Consider the following 12,820-nt stretch of genomic DNA (forward strand, 5'->3'; position numbering starts at 1 on the left):
CCAATTCCCCCCAGCTCCCTAGCCTTGCATCTCAGAACTGTACTGTCTTGCCCTGGTCAGAAGCCTGACCAGTGTAAGTTCATTACTCAGTCTGCCCCTCCTTCTATGTGGAGAGGACACACACTAGTCTTTGTAAGCTGAGCTGAGTTTTCCCAGGCTCTTCAACCAAAACACACTGTTTTAGGTAAAATATAAAACAGATTTATTAACTACAGAAAGATAGATTTTAAGTGATTATAAGTAGTACGTATAGAGATCAAAGTTGGTTACCTAAGAAATAAAAGTAAATTCGCAATCTGAGTTCTAAAGACTAGACAGAACTTGAATCAAGCAGTGTCTCACCCTGATAGATGGTACAAACAGGTCACAGATCTTCAATACACAGGCTGAAACTCTCTTTCAGCCTCGGACCACTCTCTCCAGTTCAAAATCTTTATCCTCCAGACATGTTTCCAGGTGTTGAGTTGTGGGGGAAGTGAGGCCAAGTCATGATGTCACTTCCCCTCTTTATAGTTTCTTCCAGTTTGCTGGAAAGATCTTTTGCTATGACGTGGGTCAAGCAGTCTCCACTATATACGTGCACTCGCTGAGATGGTCGTTGGGAGAGTGGATTCCCTTCAGTGGGCCGTCAGCACGCCTGGTGACTCCATTGTTGTACCTGAAAGGCTGGTTGTGTGTGTTCCCAATCTAACAACATTTTTCAGTAACACTCACATAGCAAAACTTCATAACCTCACTTACAAGTATAGCACATACAATCCAATAGGATATTAATGTTCAACAGATCAAGACTTTTAAAATGATACCTCACAAGGCATTGTTTGTACAAAATGTATCATAACTGTATGACAGTGGTGCTGCTTTGAAGTACAGAGTGCCACAATGTATGGGAAAAATAATTTAGGGGCAAATGAAGCCTGTGTAATTATTATAGATAACCAAACCGTTTATTGTTGGGCAAAATAAGCAATCTTAACTAAATTCTATGAAATTGAAGAAAATACTTAAATTAGTTACTTAGAAGAAGCCATTTAAGGAGCTGTCTTAAAACAGGCCAATTACAAATATTAAGAATCTTAAATCCAGTTACATCCCACTATTTATCGGTTTACCAATATTTAGTCCCTGTTTCCTTTCCAGGAATACGTGGTCTAAGCACTTAGTGATTAACAGAAGAAACTGTTAGCCGTTCAGCATTTTGATATTCCAACAAAATCATTGCAAGAGTTTTAAATCTAATCCCGTGGCAGTTTCTTAGTTAAATTCCTCTCATCAATCCATGTTGAAGTCTTGGGGAGGTTTTCCATAGTTTGGTTTCTTCTTGAGTCTTCTCTGTTTTTTTCTTATCTGTCTGTGGCAGCTTGTTTATAGAGTGCTGTGTAACAGGGTCTGTTGAGCAGGGTAACACAGGGTGTGTGTGGGGTGTGTGCTCACTTCTGAGTTTTTATACCCTTTTCCTTCTTATTGTCATGAAATTATAGGAAAACACATCACCTTCAGACTTGTTTAGATTCAAGTCAGTTGCTATCTTTTCATTAGCTTCATGCCTTTGGGGTTGACCTAGGGGACCCTTTCAGCTCCTGAAATATGCAGTCTGTTTAATGAATATGCAACATTTCTTTAATTGCCTTTGTTCTTGTAACAGGAAACAATCAGATAACTAGCTTTGAAAGTTTTAATTCTCTTTTTAATCAGTCCATTCTAGATCTGTAATGTCTGTTCTGAGATATTCTTTCAATTTTATTAGTTTGATAGGAAATGAAATTGTTTTCAAAAAGTCTAAACACTTCTATAAGAGATCTTTTTAGTTCCCAAAACAATATTTTAAAATTAAATAACTTTCAGAAAGTCTTCAGCTTAAGTTGTTGATTCCACATGACAGTTTTTGGAACTGTGACTTTATTTTTTTTTGTCTTCCTCCATTGGGTGAGGGTTTGCTTGTGCACTGCTGCTAATTAATTCATTCATCATTAATATAAATATTCTATACTTAAATGTCATCTTACACTAATTTAGCAAGGTCATTAAATTTCATGTTGGTACATAAAGCATTTTACAGCAATGACATCAGAAGCTATATTAGGACTATTGCATTAGCTAACATATTTGCAAGTCTGCGTTTCACAAAGGTGTTTGTCATTTCAGTATTAAGAAATAAACAAAAGTTTAAAATATCTCAACATCATATGTTTTTTGTTAAAGTTTTTAAGAACATAAACAGGTTTTCTTGCAAGAGGGTGGGGTTATTAGAGCCCACTTTACCAAGATTTATTGATCTGATAACACACACCCTGCATTTCTTTCACAAGCAGGTTTTTCCTAAAATGTGAATGTTTACATTGTTTGTCAGCATGAATTTGCTTGTTGTTGGAAGATAGAAGCAGAAACCTTTGGAGTTTCTCTGATTAGCTTTAACATTTTGTAATATAACTAGCTAAACATATGTATTGTTATATTTCCAACCATCCTTGAAATAACATTCTTGTAGCTATATGTATTAAAAGACACAGACAAGTTTGTAACAACTTAAAAAAAAATTACAATAATTTTACTAATATCACTTTTGCATCAATATTGAAGTCTTATTGCCACATGTCCTGAACAGTGAAATGCAGAACTTCAGTTTCCAAGTTGTGCAACTTTTTTTTTTTTTTTTTGGAGTGTTATAGCCTATAAAATCTTGGGGGGAGGGGTTTAAAGAAAAAATAGCCATAAGGGTTTAGTTCTAAAGGATTCCATCTATTCTCTTTCTCCATGTGCCTTTGTTATTTCTAATACCCTTCTTAACTTTAGGCTCACAGAACGCTGCAGGCTTTGGCAAATGTGGAGACCAGATACTTTGCAAAGAAGAAAAGTCTTCTTGGCTTGAGTAAACTAGCTGCTTTGGCATCTGACTTTTCAGAGGATTTACTGCAAGAAAAAATAGAAGGTAAGAAATAAGACCAGAGCAAAGAAAACAGCAAGATAATGGATTTCTTTAATCAGAATCTTGTTAAAGTGTTACACGTGGTAAAGTTAAATCCTTAGTGCTGGCACTTTGGAAGTTTTCACCATCAGTGTTCTCTAGTGTCACTGGAAAATTTGGACCCTAGTTCACGGGTGTATAATTATTTTTTAAAAGGCTCTATCAGCTACTCTGGTAAATAGGTTCATAAAACTACTGCAATTTAAAAAAACCCAAAACCACCTCTGATCATTTCTTGGAGCCTTATGTTGACTGCCTTTGGAGGTGAGGTTACATGGTGCTACATGCCCTCATGTAGTTGCAGGAGAAAGCCTTAGCAACTTTAAAAGCCTGTCAGTTTTCCTTTATTAGTATATTTGCAATGTGAAAGTCTAAGCATGTGTACTGTTAATTTGGATTGTCAGTTTTTATTTTAAATGTCACTTAAATTTTTTTGGTAGGGACATGGTTTCGTAATACTTTAATTCAAAACCCATTGAGGTTGAGAGCACCTGTCCCTTCTCCAAGTGGCTATACAGGTTCTGCAACCTTGCCCCAATTTTTAAAATGTAATCTACCTTTCTGGTGATAGTAACTATTGCTGCGTCTTTACTACCAGATTGTGGAAAGGCTCATGAAAGATTCTTCAGGAATAGCTGCTGTAATATTGCCAATCAGGGGAAGCATTGCAACATACTTCACACAATCACTAATACAATAGTATTTTGTTTATTTGTTTTAGTACCTATTTATGGCTGTTCTTGAATCATCCCTTTCCTGTTATCTGTGTTTTTAAACATAATGACAGTTCACTGCATATCAACACTATTGTCATCTTAACTTGCATTCTTAATTAAAATACTCAGACTGGGGATGTATAAAGCTCCTTTTTCAGTTTTTGTAGGGAGGTGAACAGTAATCTGTACAACCCCAAGTGAAATAATATTAAAATTACAAAGGATATTAATGGTAACTAAGCAGACTTTTTGAAACTGTGTGCTTCAGCTTTTAATATGTTTAATATCCTACATAAACTTTTTAAATAAAATAAATTGGCAGCATCAAATTTTGAAGTTAAAGAGTCGTTTTGCACATTGGAGAAGCAGCCACTCTGGAAACATATAGACGTGCTGATGTGAAGAAACGCTTTTGAAACATAATGATGAGAGCCCCAAATGAGAGAGAGAATGGTCTGTCTTGTGGTTTAAGAGTTAGGAACTCGGGAGATCTGGCTTGAGTTCCCGGTTTTGCCAGAGACTACCTATGTGACTGTGGGCTAGTCACCTAATCTCTCTATGTTAATACATCCTTTCTCCCACCTTTTCTCTTGGCTATTTAAACTGTACTCCCTTCAGAACAAGAACTGTCTCTGTACGGTGCCTGGCAAATGAGGGTCCCAGTCTCAGCTGGGGAGTCTGTGTGCTTCTGTAATACAAATAATTTAAAAAAACCTAAATAAATGCACTCTTTAAGACAAATAACTTTATAAACCTGAATAGTTCTGTGACTTGTCAGAATTTATTTGTATGTTCAATGCTCATAATATAAATAATAATGTGAAATATTCTTCTCCCTAACTAAATGCAAGAAATATCAGAACAGGAGCGTTTTCTGTTGCATCAGGAGACCTTACCTGAACAACTGCTGGCTGATAAACAGTTGAACCTCAGTGTCATGCCTGTATTGACTGCACCTCAGCTTATCGATGTATGTATCTCAAATTTTCTTAGCTAAAGTTTACCTGTGTGCCTGTATTTTCAACAGAATTGGTGAGAAGATCAGAATTGAATTGTCTTTTTGTTGTTTAAAGGATGGTTTCCATCCCACCCTCAGTTGTAAAATATGAATTGGTTATTTATACTTAAACCTCCGTTATGGCTTATGATTAAACTCTAAGGTATTGCTTCCAGTTCCTGCTTTAGCTTCCTGGTTGAACATGTGCACTGTCATGATGCATGGAGCAAATCAGAACAGCATCAAGAGCTGAGCTATTGGATTGGGGCACTGTGTGGATAAATGATAACTTGGAGTCTGGTTTAAGAGGCAGAAGGGACCCAGAACTTTTTACCTTTGGAAGACAGGGATGCTGCAAAGTGGAAGAGGGGGAAGGGCTGCAACCAGGAAGGGGGGATTTTGATGACCAACTGCACTGAGAGCCAAGAGAAAGTCTTTGATCCCCTATGGAAAATCCAGCCAACAATCACTGGCAGAGCTGACTTTCTCTCCTTTGTCCCTCATTTCTTTTTGCAGTTGTAGCTACAATCACAAATTGCCTTACTAGTTCCTATGCCTTTTTGGTAGCATGATCTTTTCACCTGCTTCTCTCTTATCACCCACTGATGTGTGCAGAAAAGTAGCAGAGGAATGTATGGTGGCAGCATGTTGCTACAGTCACCATCAAAAGAAACCAGAACCTATCAGTGGTGTCATTTCTTATATTCGTTGCTCTCTGTACAGCCTCTACAAAAGAAGCAGCAAGTTGCACATTCTGTTATTACTGTCCTTCTGTCTTCTTGGACCTGCCCTAATAGTCAGCAGGTTCTGAGCCCTCTACCCACACTTTAAACTAGGCTAGTTAGGGGGAAGAGGTAGAGGAGGAGATATCACATAATCCCTTTTCAAGCAGTTGGGACACTGTCAGCTGTCCAGTTTTCCTCTAATAAGTTCCTGCTACCATCAGATCTGTGTCTTTAGTCACTGTTTACAACCAGGAAGTGAAAATCAGAGGCTGGGAACAAAATATATTAGTCTTAATCTTAAATTTCAATTTAAAATCCTGATTGAGGGTTTCCTGTATGGAGACTCTGTATTAAAGGGTGAGTTGCAAAATAAGTGTCTGCAGTTTTAAATGTAAAAGGCTGATTTTGATAGCAAGCATGTCTGTTTTCAGGAGATGAACAATGGTGCATGCATTTTTATATTGCTGTGAGCTCATTTTATTTGTGGAGCTAAGCTCTGGCTACAATAGGCTAGGAATGCTGCAGCCTTAAACAGCATTTAAATTTGAAACCTGTACTATAGCAGCCTTATATCCAATATAGTCTTTCCACAGACCATTGTCATGTGGGTGGAATGCTCGTCTAAAACCTTGACTATATTCCTTACCATAAAAATACTTGCAGCCGAATCAATACATATTTCAATGAAAAGGTCACATAAGTGGAAAATACATGGTGGTCTTCCCACAGAGTTCTTCACAATATCAGCTTACATCAGTTTGCAAGCTAAAAATAATTCTGTACTTAATCTTTTCATACCTTAGCTGTACATATGTGATGAGAACAGAAGAGCTAATGAGTATGACTTCAAGAAAGCACTGGACCTGCTGGAATATATTGATGAGGTAGGAAAACTGTTGGATGATCTCAGAATCAGAGGAAGTATATTTTAAGTTCTCTGAGCTGGTGTTATTACTGTAACTTGAGGATTACATACTGGCCCTTGGTGCCCCCCAATGGAAGTGACTTTTTCTAGTTTTTCAATCTTTGGAGATATGTCAAATGTGGTGTAGGTAAAAGTAACTGTGGTTTAGATCATAAGTGAAATAACACTTATCCTTGTAAACCGCAACAGGGTAGGCCATCTGTTATATTGAGAACCTTGCCAGTCTAGAATTTGTCACCAAACAAGAAGGGGTGGGTCCATCAGTTTTAGGAAAACAGTACTCGTCCACTATTATCAGTTTATCTGTATGCCAATAAATAATCTAAAATGAATCTGCCATGCCTCCTCAAATTGACAAGACTTCTTTGGCCTACATCTGTGCTTTTTATCATTATGATGGTACTCTTTAGGGCATAAGGCTTGCTGTCTTAAGCTTGCATCTTGAGAGGTCACCATTTCTCCTTGCACACTCTTATTTCCTGTTTGCTGACAATTTATTCTGGCAACGCCAAAAATCACCTCTCCAGGACCATCACTCCTGAGCAGCATTCTTCAGCCAAAAATAAAAGCCATGTCATTTCAGAGCAGTGTTATTTCTAAATTATCTAGGAAAGGTTGCTATAGAAAAGGTTCCAGCTTGAATCCACTGTATGATAGTGATTTGTGCTACAACGAGGCCATTGTGTTACCCAACAATAACTTTATTGGTCATGTAGTTATTTAATTTAGATTATTTAGACCTTAAATTATGGTCTTTTCCTTGTTAAAGTTCCTTTTTGTAATACCTGTTAAGTAATTCTTATTTGTGCTTTATGTATGAAAAGTTTCACGTCGAAAATATTTGCCTGTATTTTGTGCTTTTATTACACATTATTGTATGTAATGGAGGAGGAGAAAAATGTTAATGTTTGGGACAGTGTATTGTATCGATAGACCCAGAATTAGTTTTCTTCCACTTTAAACAGAAAAATGTTGCTTAACACACATACCCTGATTTGACTGCTATATAAGAACTAAGTGTAAATAATAACATTACTTTGGGAGAGAATAGCAATAAATGGGATTACTGGACTTAGTTACTTCTCTTCTTTCATTTGTCATTGCCTTTTTCCAAGTTCCCACCATCCTTTGTGAAAATAGTCATATCGTGTCATTTTAAGAAAATAAGATTTAAAAGTTTCTTATTTAAATTAGAGAAACTTAGATGTCTGAGTAAGAATATACACTACAAATGGGAAAGCATAAATTAAACTAAAATTTCTGAGTGGACAAGGTCACCCTAATTTAGGATTTCATCTTTATCACCCATGGAAAAGCATGATTGACCAGAGAAACTGCAGAATTTTGAGGCTAGACATGGGTTGCCTAATTGCTCTTCTTAGCTATCCCAGTCACACTCTAACTGGCAAAAAGCTGATAGCACAAGGACTTTGCTCACACTCTTGCTTCCAGAAGAGTCGGGGGGTTAAATAGCTGAGATTGGGGAAGGGGGGGTTAAATAGCTAAGATGCCCAAGAAGGCTAATGGGAAGACAAATGGCCTTTTGTGATGACAGCATCATTATCTGAGCAGAAAGGTCTCATGCCAAGCCTCTTAATATTTGTGCTAGAGGTCTGTCTGCACTAGGGTAAAGGCGTATTTTAAAGACATGTTAGTTAACACATTAAAAAACCCTAATGTAGATAGGGTAAACTGTATTTTAACATGTGATAGATATCTGGTCATGCTGAACACCTAGCTAGCATGTAAGACAACTTGCCCTGGGCACACTGGGGTTTTAAAACAGAGTAGCTAACATGGATTTTAAAATATAGATAGAGATAGATATGGGGTTAGAGAAATTCATAGCCTCAGCTGCAGATGGAGAGAAACAGCCTTTAATGGTTGAAGACTGAGCCAGGTCAGCCCATGTTGCCTTAAAATAGGAGTTGCACTCAGACAAGTGATTCTCCCCTCCTTCACAGACTTACTTTTCCCTAATAGCCAAAGCCTTTATGGCTGCCAGAGTGCCAATGGGTAACCCCTTTGTGAGAGACATTTTCTTAAAATTTTTGGCTTTGCAAGTCAAAGCTAAAGTCATTTCCAACTCTGTCTTCTCAGATGTCTTTAAACATCAAGGGGCATTTTTGCAAGGCATTACTTTAGAGCAGTGCTTTTCAAACTTTTTAGGCTGCATACCCCTTTCCAAATAATGTAGTCTAACATGTACCCCCATCTGAGACAGGTAGAGGCGATGCATGGCGGGGGGGGAGCGTGCCCCCCCCCTCCAATTTCTGCCTTCCATTTAGCAACATCTTCTAGAGGTTTTCAAACTGTGGGATGTGGAGTAACATTTGGGGGTAGGGGAGGTGACACCAGGCAGCTTGGGCCAGCCCTGCGCAGCAGGGCTCAGGGGAGGGATTGCTACCTCCATCCCTGACTCACCTCAGCAGGCCACCCAGCCTGGGTTGGGGGGAGGCATAACCAAAAATTATAACTTGCAGGGTGAGGGGGTTCAGCTCAAAAAGTTTGAAAACAGCAGGTAATGCTCCCTTTTCAGTAGCTCAAACATGGGGCTGATATTTTCAGAAGGTTTTTTTTTTTATTTTTATTTCTAATTTCTATCAGATGCTTTAAGGTCTTATTAGCTATTCCTACGTTCTCAGTTAGGTTTAAATAGGTGAAACCATCCTTAACTGTCTGACATAATGAGCACCGAGGTCCTTCATCTTTTTCATCTAGTAACTGTATCTCAGCCAAAATGCAGTGATTTGTGGTTTCCTTAAACAGGTCTTTCCCACAAATGGGTAGCAGTTGAAAAACATGGCAGCCTTACCATAATGCTGTAATTGATTTTTCTATTTTTATTAAGACCTACCTCTGCTAGTCACTGTTGGTTTATCTCTTAGGCCCTAGAGGACCTGTTTGTATTTGCTTTTATTTTGCACCATTTTTGCTGACTTTCCCACAAGATTTGTCCTTTGTAATGTGTGCCAAGCATACAAAAAAAATAGAACAAGTAATTGTGCCCTAAATGTTGCATTGAATGTAGAGTAAGTTTCAATCTTTTCTCTCCTGTTGATTCTTTTCTGTTTTAGAACACAAGATTATTTACCCTTTGCAAGCCTCTCAGATTTGGTACTAACAATTGTCCTGCTAGTAGGGCAGTAGTGCAAAATTACTCAGGGTCAAACGATCATATATTGGCCAGTTAGATGGTTTGACAATGCAAGAGTATAACACAGCTGCGTAGAAACATACATACATATTACAATGCTTACTTTCTCTTATACTTCGTTGCACTTATGCAGTACTGTTTTATCTGAAGATTTGAAAGAACTAAGTCTCAAAACTCCTGTGAAATAGACCAATAAAGTGAGGCACAGGGAGGTTATTGCTAGTCTACAGTAAGCAGAGCTGAATAGAATTCAGAGGCTATGTGAAGCTTGCAGCCCCAGCAGTTGTGAATCAAAAGAACCAAATGACTGAATGAAATTTGGACAAATAACAAGTTTTAGTAAGTTTTTGTGTCAAAATCATGTGAAAATACTACATTTTTCACTGTTTCCACCCCAAGTCATAACTGGGCTTCTTTTCAGGTACCTGTCTCAAGTGTTGAAGTGGTAACAAAACTAGGCAGTTTTGCTTTGTTTGAGGGTTTTGAGAGATGGTCTGTTGCTTTGACTACTAGACTGCACTGCCTCTCTGCAATGAAGTGGACAAACAGGTTCCTATGTACTAGTTACCAGTATCAATTATTCTTTTGTAAACAAGAGTAATGAAAGCATCCAAGTCAACTCTCAGATCTGGATGTGATGTGGTGGTTAAGAAAAACCCTTTATTTGTCTTTTAAAAAAACCCAGCAGTTAATATTATTTTCCTTTTTTTTTTTTTTAAATTGAAGGAGGAAGAAGTGGATGTAAATGATCTTAAGCTTAAAATTCTCTGTAAAGCTCTCCAAAGAGACAGGTAGGTCATAACTGAACATATATGAAGGGTACAATTTTCTCTATTCATAGCATTGATTTTTCTAATTGTAAATTTTTGTACTATTCTCCAGCTTCTAATATCAGATTGAATGTTCAAATGGTATGTATGTATGTTTAATATAGATTCTGAAAAGTCTGTCCAGGACAGTGTGTCTTTTTAGAGGGAGAGGAGAGGTATCACTTACAAAGCTACTTCTGTAATAGTTTATCCATTAAATCCTCTAGCTATTGTACAAATACTTTAAACATTTAGGGAATTAAAATGAAACTATGTAGTTTCTTGAATTTTCTTTTGCCCTTTAATGGAGGGGAGAGATCATAGAATCATAGAATATCAGGGTTGGAAGGGACCCCAGAAGGTCATCTAGTCCAACCCCCTGCTCAAAGCAGGACCAAGTCCCAGTTAAATCATCCCAGCCAGGGCTTTGTCAAGCCTGACCTTAAAAACCTCTAAGGAAGGAGATTCTACCACCTCCCTAGGTAACGCATTCCAGTGTTTCACCACCCTCTTAGTGAAAAAGTTTTTCCTAATATCCAATCTAAACCTCCCCCATTGCAACTTGAGACCATTACTCCTCGTTCTGTCATCTGCTACCATTGAGAACAGTCTAGAGCCATCCTCTTTGGAACCCCCTTTCAGGTAGTTGAAAGCAGCTATCAAATCCCCCCTCATTCTTCTCTTCTGCAGACTAAACAATCCCAGCTCCCTCAGCCTCTCCTCATAAGTCATGTGCTCTAGACCCCTAATCATTTTTGTTGCCCTTCGCTGGACTCTTTCCAATTTATCCACATCCTTCTTGTAGTGTGGGGCCCAAAACTGGACACAGTACTCCAGATGAGGCCTCACCAGTGTCGAATAGAGGGGAACGATCACGTCCCTCGATCTGCTCGCTATGCCCCTACTTATACATCCTGGCTATGATGACTGGCTATGAAACTGGATTTTCTTCTTTGAGGCTAACAGCATATTTCCAACTGTGGAATAAGAAGATCCCAAGCTTGGGATCTTCTAGAGCAGTGTTTCTCAACAACTGGTCATGGTTTAGGAAGGCAGCAAGCTGGTCCTCAGAATAAAAAAGGTAGAGAAACACTGTTCTAGAGCATTGTCCATTAACGCTACTGCTGGAGACTTTCATGTCACTTATGCTGGGCACAGAACTACTTTGACAAATTATTCTCCAGAGCCAGCAGTCCAGGATGTTCAGCACTGGACTTAGTTGACTTGGACAGCTCCAAGGACCTTGGTTCTGCTTATGTTGGACACAAACACTTTGGTAAGCTGTTCGTCACTTTGTAGTCATCAAAACAGGATCATTGGTACTGGAAGAGACCGGGGACCTAGATATTGTTTTAGCTAGCTATAGAGCCACTTTGACTGGCAGATCTCCAAAGTCAGTGCTGGACACACCTTACTAGACTTAATCAACTGGATCTGAAGAGTTTCCCTCATCACCAGTGTTTGAGGCAACCCTCCTGCTCTTCATAGGTCTTAGATCAGTGGTTCTCAACCAGGGGTACTCCTACCTCTGGGGGTACACAGAGGTCTTCTCGTGGGTACATCAACTCATCTACACATTTGCCTAGTTTTACAACAAACTACATAAAAAGCACTAGTGAAGTCAGTACAAATTGAATTTTCATACAATGACTTGTTTAGACTGCTCTATATACTATACACTGAAATGTAAGTACAAGATTTATATTCTGATTTATTTTATAATTATATGGTAAAACTGGGAAAGTAAGCAATTTTTCAGTAACAGTATGCTGTGACACTTTTGTATTTTGCTGTCTGGTTTTTGTAAGAGAGGTGAAACTTGGGGTAGACAAGACAAATCAGCCTCCTGAAAGGGGCACAGTAATCTGGAAAAGTTGAAAGCCACTGCTCTAGATAATGCCCATGACATGTAGGGGACCCTTTCCTCCAAAAATAAAAAGGGATAGAGAATAAGACGGAGAATATCTTATTGCCCTTATATAAATCCATGGTACGCCCATATCTTGAATACTGCATACAGATGTGGTCCCCTCTTCTTAAAAAAAGATATACTGGCATTAGAAAAGGTTCCGAAAAGGGCAACTAAAATGATTAGGGGTTTGGAATGGGTCCCATATTAGGAGAAATTAAAGAGGCTAGGACTTTTCAGCTTGGAAAAGAGGGGATTAAGGGGGGATATGATAGAGGTATAAAAAATCATGAGTGGTATGGAGAAAGTGAATAAGGAAAAGTTATTTACTTGTTCCCATACTATAAGAACAGGGGGCCACCAAATAAAATTAATGGGCAGCAGATTTAAAACAAATAAAAGGAAGTTCTTCTTCACTCAGCTCACAGTCAACCTGTGGAACTCCTTGCGTTGCCTGAAAGGTAGGACTATAACAGGGTTTAAAAGAGAACTGGATAAATTCATGAAGGCTAAGTCCATTAATGGCTATTAGCCAGGATGGGGAAGGAATGGTGTCCCTAGCCTCTGTTTGTCAGAGGGTGGAGATGGATGGCAGGAGAGAGATCACTTGATCATCA

At 38.4% G+C, this 12,820-nt stretch overlaps 1 protein-coding gene across 1 annotated transcript in view; it reads left to right on the forward strand.

The window, feature by feature from the left end:
* NUP133 (nucleoporin 133) overlaps positions 1 to 12,820 on the forward strand; it is a 62,894-nt gene that overhangs the window by 46,568 nt on the left and 3,506 nt on the right. Inside the window, 4 exon segments of the mRNA XM_037895233.2 lie at positions 2,794 to 2,929; positions 4,533 to 4,651; positions 6,207 to 6,287; positions 10,212 to 10,276. Coding sequence (XP_037751161.1) covers positions 2,794 to 2,929; positions 4,533 to 4,651; positions 6,207 to 6,287; positions 10,212 to 10,276 — 401 coding nt within the window.

This window comes from Chelonia mydas, chromosome 3 (assembly GCF_015237465.2).
Source record: "Chelonia mydas isolate rCheMyd1 chromosome 3, rCheMyd1.pri.v2, whole genome shotgun sequence".
Lineage (NCBI taxonomy): Eukaryota > Metazoa > Chordata > Testudines > Cheloniidae > Chelonia > Chelonia mydas.